Source organism: Scomber scombrus, chromosome 21 (genome assembly GCF_963691925.1).
Source record: "Scomber scombrus chromosome 21, fScoSco1.1, whole genome shotgun sequence".
Lineage (NCBI taxonomy): Eukaryota > Metazoa > Chordata > Actinopteri > Scombriformes > Scombridae > Scomber > Scomber scombrus.
Window position 1 is genome coordinate 19,228,532 of NC_084990.1, and position 17,608 is coordinate 19,246,139.

The 17,608-nt window shown below is 41.5% G+C and overlaps 1 protein-coding gene across 1 annotated transcript in view; it reads right to left on the bottom strand.

Annotated features, from left to right (window-relative positions):
* The window catches only part of sdk2b (sidekick cell adhesion molecule 2b), a 276,995-nt gene that overhangs the window by 19,310 nt on the left and 240,077 nt on the right, over positions 1-17,608 (bottom strand). Inside the window, 27 exon segments of the mRNA XM_062442366.1 lie at positions 279-411; positions 1,048-1,118; positions 1,601-1,704; positions 2,180-2,381; positions 2,913-3,107; positions 3,705-3,803; positions 4,245-4,434; positions 4,631-4,746; positions 5,644-5,863; positions 5,865-5,882; positions 6,045-6,097; positions 6,100-6,194; positions 7,141-7,205; positions 7,207-7,254; positions 7,459-7,497; positions 7,499-7,580; positions 9,162-9,193; positions 9,195-9,254; positions 9,256-9,356; positions 10,300-10,398; positions 10,801-10,996; positions 12,326-12,441; positions 13,052-13,233; positions 13,944-14,084; positions 15,273-15,420; positions 16,188-16,324; positions 17,336-17,512. Coding sequence (XP_062298350.1) covers positions 279-411; positions 1,048-1,118; positions 1,601-1,704; positions 2,180-2,381; positions 2,913-3,107; positions 3,705-3,803; positions 4,245-4,434; positions 4,631-4,746; positions 5,644-5,863; positions 5,865-5,882; positions 6,045-6,097; positions 6,100-6,194; positions 7,141-7,205; positions 7,207-7,254; positions 7,459-7,497; positions 7,499-7,580; positions 9,162-9,193; positions 9,195-9,254; positions 9,256-9,356; positions 10,300-10,398; positions 10,801-10,996; positions 12,326-12,441; positions 13,052-13,233; positions 13,944-14,084; positions 15,273-15,420; positions 16,188-16,324; positions 17,336-17,512 — 3,119 coding nt within the window.

Sequence of the window (17,608 nt, forward strand, 5' to 3'; positions counted from 1 at the left end):
CTGACACATAAAGACTGCACAGGAATAATCAGCCATATCTGAGTCTCACAATTGTGTCAATGTGTTACTGAAGTAGAGCCAGTGCAGAAAATTGCACCTTTTTTTTCTAAATACACCACTGCGGTATGATTGGTTAATTTCTTTAAGTGAAGCATTTTAAATCCCTGAGAGTACAATACTGTCACTTATTCCAAATTCAAAAATGACACTGCATAATGTATGTGTGTAAGGAGAAACCAACTGAGTAGCTGGTAAAATAATACAACTGCATTCCTCACCAGTAAGCTCAGCCCAGGTTGACATACTGTTGATGGTATGAACAGAGTAACTGCGGAGACGGTCATACAGCAGCTCCCGGAATCGGATCCGAAATCCCAGTAAAATTCCATTTATCTTCTCCTCAGAGGGAGGCTATTAGAGAAAAGATAAGGAGTTCAGGTCTAGTGTGGCAGATCTATGCAGAGTTGACCCAAAAAATTAGCTTAAAATACCAATCATAACCCAGCTTTTCAGTTTGAATAAGGACACATGAATTGCTAAAGTAGTTTCAATTTTACTTTTATGTTTGTTCACTATAATGTTCCCCTAACCCTAACCCATCACCTTGTGTTCTGTCTGTAACTGGAGAGACTTACTGTAATTGAGACACACAGTCTCTTATACTGAGCTCATCCACAGGTGAGTCACATGGAGAAATCCCCCATGGTTAAACATGAGAGAGCAGGCCCAGAGGGTAGAAGCAGAGAGAGTGAACAAGTACCTCTCTATCCTTATAAACACTACAAGTGTTCTCCATAAAAGTAAAATTGTGGCTTGGAGCCTCCTGTTTTCCCCTTTATGACCTGTTAATTCAGGTGTGAGTGTGGGAGAGAGTGTTTTTATTAGTCACAGGAAGAGTGGAGGGAGTGTGTAAAAGTGTGTAGCATCTAGCCTGTAAGTATAGGCCTACACTCTATACTGTCATGGTCTCTCATTAGAGGCCACTTTTCTCAGACAGATTCAGCTAACAATGAAATATAAAAAAGCACTTATATTGCCTCTTCTTACCTGCCAGCGAATCAGCACTGACGTTGTTGTGTGTGGCGTGACGGAGAGAATAGCGGGTGCTTCGTCGGGCGCTGAGACAATAAAAGTGAGATAAATTAGCCAAATTGACCTGAAAATGTGCACAATTCAAGACACTAAATCTATCCATGTGCAGTGGCATTCATGGGGCATAAAGACACAATAGATAAAACAAAACAGCCATTGACAGATGAGTCAAAAATAGAACTTAGAAAAAACACTTGTGGTTACAGCACCACTGAGCAGGTTTTGCCAAGGTTTTAACACTGCTGTCTTGTCTCATGGTAACTGCAGATGGTGCACACATGATATCACCTGATGTCTTTGCCAGCAGTCTCTACATGCAAATCCATTTCATTCATGCCGACATTAAACTATTTTCATAGTGACATGATGAAGCCACACCTTTGGCTTTGTTTTCTTATACATTTACATGTTAATACTGGCTTATGCATACTATCTTAAACATACAGAGGCTTATCAGATAAACTTTAGCACTGTCAATAAGGATGTTTTCTCACGATGTCACCCTTACCATCCTGTAGCGTTGTGATAGCTTCACTTTCCTCGCTGTACTCACTGTCCCCTATGTCGTTGGTGGCTTTTACTCGGAACTGGTAGGATGTGAAGGGTTTCAGCCTTGGGGATAGAAGCGCAGGAACGCACATCAATCTTGATGATAAACCACAACACTGCATCTTAAACCTTTCGTACCACAAACGGCAATATAGTAACTTTGGAAGCCATACGTTTTTCAAGTAAACAAAAAAAAACACACGCCATAACAACAACCATAATTTCACATTTGTTGAATTTCTCTCCCAGTACCCTTAATGTTTTTGAGTAGATTAAACCATTGTTTATATACTAAACCAGACTTTTATACCCTGAAAACATCAGTCTGTATATGGATATTATTGTGTTGCAAACTTAACTATACAGCCATAGCTGAGGGAATATTACAGCAAATGTAGCAGTGGGGACTATAAAAACATCAAGTATTATTCTCTACAGCTAAAAGGCACTAATAGAAAAACATTTGTCATAACAAAGAGGATGTCAAATTAACCCCTGACTGTAACCTAGAATCTGTTAGCTAATGGATGCACTCTACCTGGATACTATGTAGGAGGAGGCTTCATGGTTAACAGAGGCAGAGTGGACAGTCCAGTTGCTCTCAGGAAGCTCTCTGAGCTGCACCGTGTAGTAACGTACAGGGGAAAGACCGTCACTGCCTGGCTCCCATGAAAGCAAAACATGGCGTGCCTGAACATCTTTCTGAGGCACTGTGGGACGGCTGGTAGGCTGAGGACGAGCTGGAAAGACACAAAGGGTCAAAGGATTTAGAGAGTGAAGGGAAATGGAAGAGGCAAGGAATTATTGGAGAAAAAAAAGACAATAAGTTGGTGGTTTTATAAATGGATTTCCTCACATTTGCATGGGCCATGTTGCACAGACATGGGTAAATATGCTATTTTGATGAATGAAAAGTAGCCGAGAAATGAAAGTTGCAGAGTAAACAATCCCCAAAAAATGCCTTGAGGGAAGCAGATGGACTGATTTGTTCTCACAACTGCATTAGAGTGCGTCTGATAAACACCCACAGGGCACAAACAGTCCTTTAGAAAACGCATCTGCTTACTGGACTGTTAACTGGAAACTAACAATGCACAATGAAGCCACAGCAAAGCTCTCTACAAGTTGTGTCATTACTGAGATCACACACCTGTGTCTGCTCTCAGAATGATGCATTTTTATTTCCTGTTTGCTAATAAACTAATGCAAAATCACCATTAGAAAATCAGTCAGTCTTAAGATACAACACACTTTCAGTAGGTGATGGTTACCTCTTTTCTCCGTGGTGACCACCAGTGCCTCGGCGGCCTCGCCCCAGCCCTTCCGTGTCTGTGCTGTGATGCGGAACACGTAGACGGACTCCGGCTTCAGGCTGGTCACTGTGTACTGACGAGCGCTGGGGCTCAGCACGTCCACTGTGGCCGTGTTGCTATTGGTGGAATTGAGGTGGTATGTGATCTGGTAGGCTGGAGAGGAATTGGGGACAAATGTCATAAAGAGCTAAGTGTTTTGTGGGCCGAAAAATGTATTTCGGGAATTTAAAGCATTTGTTGACCGTGTTGGTTTTCCTAACAATAAGAGGGAAAACAAACTGTTTCACAAGCAGCTTTGTCTCTTCTCAAATGATTCCATTAGCATCTGCTCCTGCACCACTGTGTGGGTCTGTCATACTGTACAGTTTAAAATAAATTATCTGACAGATGTGTAATGAATCACAAACTCACAAGGAAATCCCCCTACTAGCTAACAAGAGAATCCAACTCCCTTTACAGCACTGCCGGAAAATAACAAGATCTGATTTCCCCCAACTAACACTGTTAATCCATCAAGTTATAAAAAACATTAACAAACTATGTTGGATGTCATAACAAACAACACGTCTGGGTCTGGCACTCCTTTATATCTTAATAAAGAAGCCTATATGTGTGAAGTATTTGGTGGAAGTCATTTCTTAATACTAACTGCAAAAGATACAGATGTTTATAGATCAGATTCTCCATTTTCTAGTAAAAATGAAATAAATAAATCCCACCAAGAAATGAAAAACAGAGCATATGACTAACCAAGTATAATGCCATTAGGCTGTGAAGGAGACTGCCATATAAGCCGTACTGAGGTGGTCCTCACTTCAGGGAACAGGATACCCACTGGAGGCCCTGGAACTGCAGGAAAGAGAAAGAAGTGATTTATAACACTTTAAAACTTGAGACTAGATGTCATACTCCCATTAGGTGACCAAATATCACATGAAACCGAAGCTATATCCCCCACTACCTTTTATACAACATTAATAAATGTAACATTTAAATGTGAACTTTACTTGAACTATAAATCTCCCTAAGAAAGCAGAAAGGTTATTGATGTAAAACAAAAAAATAATGTTCCATGAGACATTACTTCTGGGACTAGAAAAATAAATGGTACTTCTTAGGAAGTGTCATGGATATTTTATGAATCTTTCATGCACTAATCTTGTCAAAATGTAATACTATTTAACTTTAATACTCGATGTACTTTGTACACCAAACTCTGGGTTAAAAGGGTAATATTGATTAAAAATTTAATAGATGGCTGCAAATTCATGCTTTAGCCCATTTCCCTACCATCATCCAAAGTCCTCTCCAAGATGGGTGGGGAACTAGGCCGTCCGTCTCCAATTCGTGTAAAAGCCAGAACCTGGATCTCATAGAGCACATATTTGCCCAAACCAGTCAGCTGGACACTGTGTGTGGCGTTGCCCTCCACTGTCCAGAAGTGGACTGCACTGTCAGAGTCTTTCTCTTTGTACACCACCTGATGAAGTGAGGAGAACAGGAGATAAAGGGGCGTCAGGGGAGAAGTGAGTTTGGAAGCTAAGTAGAAAAAAACAAAGTCCTCTCACACTGTCATCCTTTTACTGCCTAAAAATAGCTGACATTTCTAACAACTTTTTCAATTAGAGACTGCTAAATCAATGTCAACTGTAAATCATAAAAAAACACAGACAGACCTTGTAGCCCAAAATGAGTCCATTTCTGTCTGGCTCAGGAACCTCAAACCAGCGTACTAGTATACTGCTAGAGGTGGTGGCAAAGGCAGAGACGTTGGTTGGCCCTAAGGAGGGAACTGTAAAACAAAAAGATCAAAGAAGTGAAATGATTATGCCTGAAGACTCTATTGTTTGCCATATATTCTGAAAAAACATAGTTCCCATGGTTCATGTGTGTTTGTGTATTTACTCTCTCTCTCTTACTCTTATATGATAGAGACAGAGATGCAGTTTGAGTAATCTGCTATGGTTATATTGTGTTTGGTCTATTGTGTGTGGACATAGCCTCTCATATCCTGGTATACCCTCCAGGCCTACTGAATTACCCAAGAAAAAAAGAAAAAAAACAACTCAAGAATGGGCCTTTTCTCCTCTTTGGCACTCATCCCTGGACATAATGCACTGATTCCTAAGAATTTGCTGGAGTGAGTGGAAAAAGGAGCACAGGAATTCCACATTTGAGTCCATGTGTTCTCAATTTTCTCAGACTCCTTCCATTCCTCACTACCCCAGTGTCTGGAGAGTGGTGTGAAGGCATAAGCAAGGCGAGAGGGAAAATACGTGTCTTTGCTTGAATTGATGTGGGCTGTTAAAAAGAGTCTAGCAGGGTATTTGAGCAGGAAACAGTCTGGTCACACATAAATCTAACATATGGCAAAGTGTAAACCATAACTGTGAGTTTGTTACTTCTGATATGACTAATAACGTAGATATTATGCACAGATGTTGCAAATATAGCATTATAAAAGTAATCAAAGTGCTTTCATTGTCAGCAATATTTTTTGTCACATGCAGCAGGAGACAACAAAGGAGTATTTATGTGCTTTTGTGAAACTGAGCAGACAAATGCTGTGCTTCAGTAATTCTAATAACGTCGTGCAGAAATGTGTTTATTACTCTTGGATCAGAAGATTTCCATAAATGCAAACAAACTGTGTTTTTCACAGAGGATGACCGATGAGGTGCAGACTTACCAGACTCCCTGGTCCTGCCTCTGACTGGCTGGCTCCAAGGTCCCATCCCGATGCCGTTGACAGCCTGGACCCTGACCTCGTACTCTGTCCACTCCTCCAGGTCCTCAATAGTAAACTCTCTCTCCAGGCGGTCAGCAATAACATGGGTCAGTGCCCGGCCCTGTGAGCCTGCACGGGAGTACTGTACCCTGTACCCCAACTGCTCTGCATTCCCATTGTATTTCCCATTCGGGCAAAGGCTGGGCAAATGAAATTAAGACAGGGGATAGAGAGGAAAAGTGGGTAAATACAAGCTAGACTGCTTAGTCTGGGATAGTTTTTCTTCAAGTGCAACATCATTATTATGACACGTAATACGGATAATTCAGAGTTAATGCACAGGAGAGGCAGATCCCTGCTACCATCCATCGTAACCAGAGGCTAGTCTCACTCGCAGTGCGCAGGGTGACATTGCAGGAGCCATGTCTGGAGGAGCTGGCAGGGTCTGGATCTTCCTGGAAGGCTGGCTGGGAGGGCTGGTGCCCACAATGTTCACCTGACGCATCCGGAACCTGGTGTTTGGAGTTAACATTACATAATTATACACTATTATTCTACTGCAACTTCTGCAAATTGCCCGTTTCATTTCAACTGAGATGACAGCTCAGAATCTGGCATGTCATAATGAGATAGCTGCTCAAAATCATCAGCATTACCATAGTACTTGTCAGCGTGAATCTTCTTACATGAGGCTTATAGCATTTGAACAGAGATCAGAGAATTGCATATGAATACAGTATGAATATGCTGAGTGGAGGGTTCATTTGAGTTGCAGCCTGAATATGGATGGGAAAAACACAACTAAATTTTGATCCGAAATGAGCATTTAATTCTACTGAAATGTAAAGTGGTGATATTTGGAATGATGAGAGCTATAGCTGGTGTGAGCCTTTAGGGATTGCCTCAGTGAAATGTTAATTGGTTATAGCCAATCTGATCATTAAAATAAAGATCATGCGAACACTGTTAAAAAATCATTTTAAAAATCACGCAAAACTATCACAAGTTTCTACCCAAATCAAAGGAAACAAGAATAAGATAAGGCTCCTGTGATATGCAGGAATCAGAGCAGAGATACTGCAGCACACATACACCTTATCTGTTTTGTCCCAATCTGCACAAGCTTAATTTTTCGTGTTATCTGGCTTTGGCTAAGAATATACTGGGAAGATCATGATCAGGTTCATCCTTTATAAGATCATTCTAGTACAATGATAATGGAATATGTCGTGTATGCATATATGATAACAGCAAATCAAAACTGTATCCGTTTTTGGCCTATGTTGTGCTATGTTGTGTATATATCGTGAGCAAATTTGATGCTGTGACAAATGTTATTTTATTTAACTTTTAAGGTGGCTGTCTTGGCTAATTCTGGCACATTTTTTGTTAACCAAACGTGATTGCATTCAGATGCCCATTACAGTTAAATGGAAGCACACATGGTGAAATAGATACCTGTAGAAGGTGTATGGGTTGAGACCTGGCACTTCTAAGGAGCGAGCATCAGGCTCATTGGACACCCTGGTGGACCCGTCACCCAGTCCCTCATTTTCTCCCTACCACACCAACCTAGGACCAAGACAGCAGAGAGCATGACAAACACAGCAGAAAATGGCAATGAGAAAAAGTAAAGCACTGAAAAAAAACTCTTCAAAGTTTTGTAAGTCATACTTGTTTCAATACGTTGAAACACTTAAGATAAAAAAAAGATGAAGGAAATCAAATAATATATGATTGAAATGTAACTTCAGTCCTGGACTAAATGTGCCTCACCTGGGCCTCCACCTGCCATCGGGAAATGGAAGTTTTGCCCATCATAACCAGGTTTGAATTGCAGGGTGACAGAGCGTGGGCCGATGTTGGAAATTGCCATGTTGGTTGGAGGACCGGGGAGCCTCTGTGAACGGGCAGAAAGGGTCAAAGTTGAGAAAGACGAAAAATGACTGAGGGAACAGATAACAGACAGTGGCTGCCCTCAGACAGGGTGGTTTAGGTTTGTAGGCTTTGCTTGGAAAAATCCATCTACCACAGCGCTCTCTTGTGGCCGTACAGATACAGCACCCAAATGAATGTCTGCAATCTCACTTAATTCTCTACATTGTGCTCCCAACTTCGGCTAAGACAGCAAAAGCAGATTAGATTTGGAAAAAGGTGCTTACACACAGTACACAGGCAGAGACAATGCCATGAATGTCAATTACACTGCAGTTATCTGAAGATACGATTCAATCTGATATCCTACTGTTTACACTTGAGCTGAGTAAACAATAAAAATGGATTATTCCCAAGAAATCCTCGAGGGGAAACAAAAAGTGAAAACGGTAAATTCGAAGAACAGTGGTAGACCATGTTTGGGTAAGAATATTATTGCTTGCTTATGTGTGTATGTGATGGTGTATTTGTGTGTTGGTGTGTCTACGCAGGTATGTATAAGAAAGCACTAGTGCATAAAATAATTCCTACTTTATCTTTCTTTCCCCTCGCTTCCCTCCAGATAAACATTAAATCCACCGTTACATGTTCCATTCCAAAGCACAATATACTATAGTTAACATAAATCCTGGTTGAAGATATTACTGTCAAACCGTGGCATACTGGAGTGTGGACAGTGGCCTGATATTAAAAAGATATAATCACTCCCATGGGCATACTGAGCAATTTTTTCCCCCCAAGACTGCTCAAATGCGTGTGTATTTCACCCTTAATGAAAAGCAGATTATACGTGTCGTGGTAAAATTACCACCTCTAAATCATTTGCATGACTGATTACCGAGGTGGCTTTTAGCCTGGATCATACAGTACAGTTCCAGGCACATAGGCGTTTTCTTTACACGTACAAAATGGGAGTAATCACCATTCTGGGGACTATAACTGCTGCTCTAAAGCCTGCTCTCAATATAACAGCCTGCCATTTCACAGGTTTCACAGATGTACAGGCTCTGTGAATGCCCCTCCATTAATTGACATGAGCATTGTAATTCTATTACACAATTTTGCAAATATGAAATAATTAAACACTATAATTGTCCTTAATGCTCTCGTGGGAGCTTTTATTCTCACTATTGTGGGACAAGATACGTGTATTTGGTGGATTTTTTGGTTGTGTCCCAGCTGAGGTGACCAGGGTTTGATTTCATTGTGTCTGGCGCCAGACAGCGTAGAGTGAGTTCACCGGGTTAAATGTCAAACACTAAATCTGCAGGAAGGGAAGGTTCAATAAAGACCCAAAGGTATTTATTGGATTGGAAAAAAATGAACAAAGTTACAAATGGAAACCATAATTTTGGCTCAATGAATTAGTTGAACTTGATTATGCTTTTATAACCTTTTAGTGCAACATTTTTTATTTTTCTCTCTATCTCACACACTGGAAAAATAGCTGTGTGCCTTGATACCACAAAGACTAAGAGAAAATGTTTATTTTCTTGCAATATGGTCGAACTGAGGTTGAATGTGTAGATTGTGTGGATACTAACCTGGTGGGGACGCCTGAGGAAATAGTGGAAGAGGGACAGCTGGCCCTGGCCTTTGGAGGTCATGCCTGCCACTTCAATAGTGTAGGTGGTGAGAAGCAGTGAGTCCAGTGACCCTGTACTCTAAGGTGACATTCGGCAGGTAGTGGGTGACTCTAGTGTTTGTGCGGTTGTACTCCTCCCACGAAATGCGGTAGCCTAAGAAGAGTCAGAGATGGGTGACAGAGACCAGACAGAGAATCCACTCAGGAAAAAAAAAAACAGTTCGACAGCAGTTTTTACTATAATACCAACTCAGCTTGCATGCTATGGGGCAGGCTAACCAAAATATTAAATTAACTTCATCAAAAATTGAATATAGCAAATTAAATCAGACTGTGATTACACCTCTCTGCACACACACACACATCCTACACCCCACTCACACTCACACACATGCTCAGCCTCTCAAAGTTAATGCAAATATACCTCTTTGGCCAGCAGCTTTTTTTCATGTGATTGCATAAGGCATTAAGCGGCATTTCTTGCCAAATCAATAATTTCACATGGCATGTCAGTGTTTGTCCCCTTGGAGAGTGCATCACATTAAAATGTTTTGGAAAAAACACTTAACAATATGTTGCTAAATCCCTCAACCTTGGTCAACATTTGAATATCAGTGTTAGTGGTGGGTGTTCTATACTCAAAGTTTATACTAAGTGAAGTAAGAACATTATGTAAACTGGAACAGAAAAACACTGGTGAGACCAGATATTTTTCCTTTAAATTTTTTTTCTATTTTGTTTTTGATTAATTTATCTTTTATTTTTCAAAGCAGGTTCCATCCCCTTACATATAAATACAGACAGACTATTGATGTGTTGTAAAAACAGAAACTACATACCACGCTGTCTCATAAAAAAACATTTGTATTTGGTGTCTGCATATAGCAAATGTGTCCCAACCTTAAGTGCTACATCTGCTTGCCTCACTAACTATGGGAAAAGTAGTTTTTAAAAAGCAATGTACAGCAATATTTCAGTTACGCCACGGTGCTGCATTGGGTCTCTGTCAGTGGAGCTCTGGTAAATATCACCTTGGTAAAACTGTTATTTCTCGCCTTTCTTGCCTCAAGTATAATTTTGGAGTGCAGCAAATATACCTGTGAGAACGCCGTTCTTCTCGCCGGGCTCACTCCAGCTGACTTTAAGTGAGGTATCCAGGATCTCGGTGAAACTTAGGTGGCCCACAGCACCGGGGGCTGGACAGAGACAAACAAGAATAATGAGCAAGGCCAATAGGCAAATGAGCCACTTGACAAACAGCAAAAGCTCATTACTGATCGGATGTACCCCAAAAACTGATGACAGCATTTGCATTTTAAATGTGTTCATAACAAAATCAGTACAAACGGGATAATTTCTGAAAACAAACTTTAGATGACAACTTGAGGTAAATTAAGAATTATTAAAGCTTAACCAATAATCTTCAAGTCCCAATTATGGCGATCCTGGCTGGATACAAAATACTCACTCATTAGCACTTCTCTACATCTTCGCTCTGCATGAATAATAGATCTTGCCCGAAGGATGTGTTACTATGAGATGCTCGTGTCCCCTCTCTGCCATGAGAGAGAGAAATATGTGAAGTAAAAGTCACTTACTGTCCTCATGTGTCCTTAATGCTTTGGGCGGGCTGCGGGGGCCGTCTCCGGGCGTAGTGAAACACAGCACAGATGTGTAATACTCGGTGAACTTCTTCAGACCTGTCACATATCCCACATGGACGCTGTCCTGGAAGTTTGGTCGTACTGTTACCATAGAAACTTCTTCATCTCTGCCTGGCTCCCAGGCCAGTAAACTAAAACCGAAAAACAAAAGAAATTTAAAAAAATGAGAAAATTACAGAGAGAGCCAAAAATAAAGTACCTTATCATTTTTTATGTAATCATTCTTGCACATTTATTTTCACAAAACTATTAAGTAACTACTAAGTAGTGTCTCTCTCTGGAAGTCCATTGCCCCACTCTGAGGAGTTATTTGGCATCATAGCTGCCCTGAAGAGATTTTGACTGGAGTGAATGACTGAATAGCTCCGCTAATGCAGGCTGGAGGGGAAGAGAGAGATAAGGCTCAAGAGGCCATGATAGCATCCATCATGCATGTTGATTGCAGACCATACAGCATCTACAAATGGGAGATTGAGGCCTGGATTGACCAATTAGGTGCTTAGATAATGAGTCCCAATGGCAGATCTATTGGTTTTTTCCAGTTTCCAAAGTGGTGAGTGAGCTTCCAGTGAAGTAAAGAGTTGGCAAGAGGATTTCAGACAGATAAATGCTTGACTGTCTGCCACTTTTTCTCTCTTTTCTCTCTCTCCTCTCTCTCTCTCTCTCTCTCTCTCTCTCTCTCTCTCTCTCTCTCTCTCTCTCTCTCTCTTCTCTCTCTCTCTCTCTCCTCTCTCTCCTCTCTCTCTCTCTCTCTCTCTCTCTCTCTCTCTCTCTCTCTCTCTCTCTCTCTCTCTCTCTCTCTCTCTCTCTCTCTCTCCATTGGTCTTTTCTGGTTGCTCCCTGAAATTCTTTCTTTATGTCAGTCTCCACCACTTTTCACACTCTCTATCTCCATTCTTCTCACTATCCCTTTAGTCTCTCCTTGGAAAAAAAACCCTAACCCTGGTATTTAATATTCAGTTTGAGTTTGTACAGTGACCCCTCCACCCTGCTGAGTAAGGCCTGTAAAGCACTATTGAAGTAACAGACAAAAGGGGAAGAAAAAAACCCTCAATTACATAATTAAGTCTCAACAGAGTCAAAGAAAAAAATAGAACTACCCTATGGATTTGGCTTCATGATTCCCTGTGGGGCTACATTAATTTCAATGAAGGATACACAGGAGACTGAAAGATGGACTACATTCAGCCCATGACAAAATAATGAAGACATTCATCATTACGTGCACTCAGCTTCTCAATAAAATATATAAAAAATGATTGCAAAGATAAAGAGAATGACCTCAGACTGACAAATGAGTGAACCGAGTTCATTACTCACTATGGCACCAAATACCTTTTGCCCCTTGGCTTCTCTCTTCCTCTTGCTACACAGGATATGTAATACTACAGGTTCAGCTCTGACAGTTCTGTCAATGGAAGTGATGGCTGGTGGTGATGGCACAATGGCAGCTACTGACCTTGTAGCCCTGGTTGATGCCGTTGATGAACTGAGGGTTAGGGGCTGTCCACGTAAAACGGATCGTTGTTGAGTTGACTGACTCGGCCTGCACGTTGCCCGGTGTGATGGTTGGTACTGGGATGGACGAGGAGAAGAAGACAGAAAAGATAAAGAAGAAAAGGGAAAAAAAGGAGATATGAGGAGACTAAAAACAAAAGTGTGAAAGCACATTTCACTTGACGGCTGGAAGTCTGCCTGCATCTATTTTGAAGTCAGTATTGATCGCTGCTGCGCAGGTCAGGGCAGATACTGTCATCACTCTCTTTCTGATGACACTACACCTAATACCAGAGATCTCTGTGGGTTTGTTTGTGACTGTGTGAACTCTTTATGGATTTTAGAGGGATGTTACACCATTGTGTGGTCCTTACAGAGAAAAGTTCATGCTAATGCAGTTGAACATCAGTCAGCATTGACTTTCGATAGTTAATTTCAGTCAGAGATACATAACACTGGATACCAACAAGAATAATTTTTGTTGGTCTATAACAACACTGCACTTTCAGGATAGTTAATTCCAGCCTTGTACACCATGTATTTTAATATTTCTTAAATATAAATCTTGCTTTAAAATAACACCTATAAATGTGGACACATAAATGACACATTCAATGATAAAGAAAGAAAACTGTTGGTATAAAAGCTATAATTTTGGATCAGTAACACTGATGATATGAGAACTCACCTCCCTGCAGAGTCCACTCAGTCACCTTATGGCTGAACGTGCCCAAACCTGCCCCATTGTAGGCAGCCACCTCAATCTCATAGTTAGTCCAGATGATGAGGTCCTCCAGCAGCAGGTTGGTCACATCATGGCTGGAAATGTTCTTGATTTGGTAGTCCACAGGCAGCCCAGTGAGACGGTACCTGAGATACAAATGCATCCAATTTGAATGCTGGACTTAAGGGTGCGTGTGTTGGCTGTAATGTTGTACTGTACATTCTTGCCTCAGCCATTACTTGCAGTACACTACACTCTTTGCTAGGGGGAGACAAAGCACTAGTAAACAAGCAATTAAAAAACACTCATAGCACTGACTCTTGTCTGGAAAACACCTGCTGTTTCATTTGGATGAATAAAACCCTGACAGAAAACCAAACTAATTACATGTTTACAGGATTTACAGTCAGTTTGGCATATTGCTGACTCATCTTAATAGAGTTGCTACATTTTTTTTTAGTCAAGCCAGTCATTAAATGATACTTTTCTCTTGGACCGAATTATTTTTTAAATGTAGTGCTGTTAAATTGACACTGTAGGGGTCCTTATTTCAACCATATTGTGTGTGACTTAATTGCAGCAGCTCACCATATTAAGATAATGGACTGAATATCAATCAATGAAGAACACAGAAGAATACCACAGACGAGCAGATACACACAGCTTCTTCTACTCTATCATCCTTACAAAATCAATATTGGATTATTCTTTTATAAAAATCAGTTTGAAAGTATATCGGCACATGAGGGAAAACCTTGTGCAAAGCAAAAGTGAATGTTGACCTTTCAGTCCGTTTTCAAATAAGAAGTAAAAAGTGTGTGTTGTCAGTATAGGGGTGGATGAGCAGGGACCTTACCGGATGGTGTAGCCCCTTAGAATGCCATTTTGATGGCTTTCTGGTGGGGGTTGCCACTGGATCATGATGGACTGGTTGGTCCGACCGCTAGCTATAACATTCTGAGGGGGAGCACTGGGAGGCTCCTCTGGAAGAGAGACACTGTATAACACACACACACACACACACACACACACACACACACACACACACACACACACACACACACACACACACACACACACACACACACACACACACACACACACACACACACACACACACACACACACACACACAGAAACACACATGCAGAGATATGAAGCGAGGGCTGTCAGAAAAGGGATTAAAATAACATTTCCTTTCTAAAAATGAACACAGCGCTGTATTTTATTCAAACCCTAAAAACATGAAGCTTTGAAATAATATAACAGACAACCCAAATGAGGCATATCAGTTTAAGGCTAAGTACCTGTATAATCTCAAAATCCCTGACCATTCCTGTGCTTTTGCCAAAATATGTTGCAGCACCCACAGCTGAGAAAGTCGTAGCATGCCTGGGCTATCCACCAGCCAGCTAAACACTGTATATTTACCCTCAAAAAATACTCCGAGCGCCAGGGGAGAGGATGCGTATGAAAGATGGGATTGAGATCAGTGGCGGTGACTTAGTACCAAATGGCGTCACACAGCGTACGGTGCCAGCCCCCCTGCATGACACAGACGGTGCCCCCCGTGGCTCTCCTCTGGCTAGGGAGCTGGCAGCGTGACAGACTGACAGAGTGAGGGAGGTGAGGGAAAGGGGGAAGAATGAGGGCTTAAAGTTGTGTCAGGCCGCAGAGAGGCCAAACCTGATCTCGCCTCAAACCTAAATCCATGCCGCTGCTTGAGGAATGTGAGAGGGAGTCGGTGTGTGTGTGTGTGTGTGTGTGTGTGTGTGTGTGTGTGTGTGTGTGTGTGTTGTGTGAGAGTGTTTGTTTACATGTGATTGTGCATGTTTGTGTGTGCGTATCCGCTTTGGTTGGCTAACACGCTTATATCCCTCTTCACTGACTCTTGACAGAAGGGATCAGTCAAACGGGTTGTCTAGGAAACCTTCTTCATGATAACAAAGTTCTATTTACTAACAACAACAAAGCTCTGATCCAAGTTATTCTTTACAATGTTTGTACAATGTTCTTATTTCCCACTTCCAATTTAACATTGTGATAATTAACCATACTGTCATAGTGCTTGCTACCTACACAGAAACAAGTAATAAGTTTCATTATCTCAAGGAATTATAGCTTGAAAGTCTCTATACAAAGAATATATTATATATATGTGTGTGTGTTCTGTCCTTTAGCTCACCGGTCTGTCTCCTTGCTGAACTGCCCCTTCCCCACATCATTAACGGCACAGAGTCGGAACTGATAGGAGCGCGCTGGGATCAAACCACTGACTGTCACTGCTATGGATTCTGGCTCAATATTGGCCAGCAGGATGGCCCAGGGAGCATCTAGAACAGAGAAAATCAAGTGAAACATTTCACACAGTGTTCCGCATGTGCACACATCTTGTTCAATACTCATCATTCACCTTAACTTCCCTTAAAATTAAAGATTTTTTGTAAGGAACGAGTCAAACGTTTTGTAGCAATTTCATTGATGTTCAAAAAGGATTTTCACTTTCATGCCTGCAATCATTTTGTCATGGCGGGTCACATTTTAAAATTCAAACTCATTAAATAAACTAAGTCATGTTGGGAAATGAGAATAGTACGAACACAATGTGCTGCTGGTTATGAGCCAAACACAGTTCGACAGTGCATACACTTAAATTGAACATGAGATAGACTGTAGTGTAGTTTATATATACAACTTGAGATTAAAAGCATTGATGGACATTCTTAATTACTCTTATTGATCATGCTCTTAAATTCTTTTTCAAGTTATTTGCTGTATGTGCTCTGCACTTAAGCTCTTCTGGGAAATTGGCATCACAGAAGCCAGGCTGCTTGGAAGAAGAACCCCCCCCCCACACACACACACACAAAACAAAACACTAAACAAGCAACATTTAACATCTTCTTTCACTCATTGCTGCAATGTTGATGCCAAGAGCGGGTTTCCTTCTCCCCCAAACCAAACTAAGTATAAATAATTTAATTTATAAATAAATCTTAAAGTTGTGTAAACTGACACCAAGATTTCCAAGTATAAGCAGTAGAGAAAGATGCGGTAGATGGATATGTGGCTGGAAATGTCTGGATATCACTTGACTTACTGTTCTCGGAAACCTCCAGAATGTAGCGTATGAGAGGACTGTTGCCATCAAAGGGTTTGGCCCAGGCCAGGTCGATGGCTCTTTTTTCAGATGTGCTCAGACCGGCTGTAGGGTTTTCCGGGGCATGGGGCAACTGCCTGCAGGGAACAGTGGGATAACTTTGATAAATAAAAGAATCTCCCCTATCACCGTGAACCCTCCGCGGAGCCATTGACTCACTGAGCACATTTTCGGTCTTCTCTTAGCATCTCTTGTGTGAATTTGAAGTAAAGTTGAATGTTTTATAAGAGAGAGATCAGTTAGACGGGTGATGAAATGTGGAAAGACAAGACAGCAGAGACGGTTCCTTGTCAAGACGGACACACAGGACACAAAAAACGAGACAGATATCACCAGAGGGGGAGAATTGGATGAAAAGGAATAAGGAGACAGATAGGAAGAAAATGCACAGACAAAGACATGAATAAGTGAGGCCAGTGCTGGGGATCATTAATTCATTCAGCCATAAATTCAGATAAGCAAAGACAGATTGATAGATAAACTGTATAGCAATGAACGGATACAGACGGTAACTCTGTCAAAAGGCAGACAGCCAACAAGACAACCGAAAGGGGGGACAAGGAAAGACAGAAACAATCAGTCAGTCAGTCAGTTTGGCAAACAGAAAGTTACATGTCTCATTCATATTCAATTTACCCTTGCTGCAGTGACTCACTCTGTGCCAAAGCATAAGTAGCAGGCTATGTTTTTGGAGAAAGATATCTGAGATGACAAAAACAATACAACAGTGTTTGTGCGAGTATGAGTGTGGTATCACAGAAAGGGAATGGAAGAAGGGGTCCCATGGGGCGGGAAGCGTGTCGGGTGAGAATGAGGACAGAGGAGGTGAAGAAGAACAGGCATCATTTAAGTTAAAATGAGTCAGAGGTGTCAGTGAGAACAGGCAGAATGGCATTGATAGGCTGGTAGTAATCACACATGTGTCTGGTTCTTGTGTGTGTCTGTGTGCATTTTGTCTAGCTTCCAAGAACATGTTCCTTCATGTGTCTTTGCACAGGATAATATTGGAGAAGTGTGAGAGGAAGAGAGGAGAAAAAAAAGGAGTAAATAGAAAGTCAAGGGAAGTGACAAAAGGTGAGATGGGTTACCTGACGCGGAGGTGGGCGCTGCGGGAGTCGTTGCCGCCAACGGATGTTACTCTGCACGTGTATGTGCCTATGTCACCTGACCAGGTTTGGGAGATGTGGAGGGTGCCGTCTTCTTCTAGCCGAAGGCGAGGGGTGGACTGGACGCTGATCACTGAGCCCTCCTTCTCCCAGACATGCCTGAAACACAAAGTCACCAGTAAGATGAGCTGATGTTGGTATTGTCCATCATCAGCATAATTGTCAAATGCATCTTCATTCCTTCTACAGCATCAG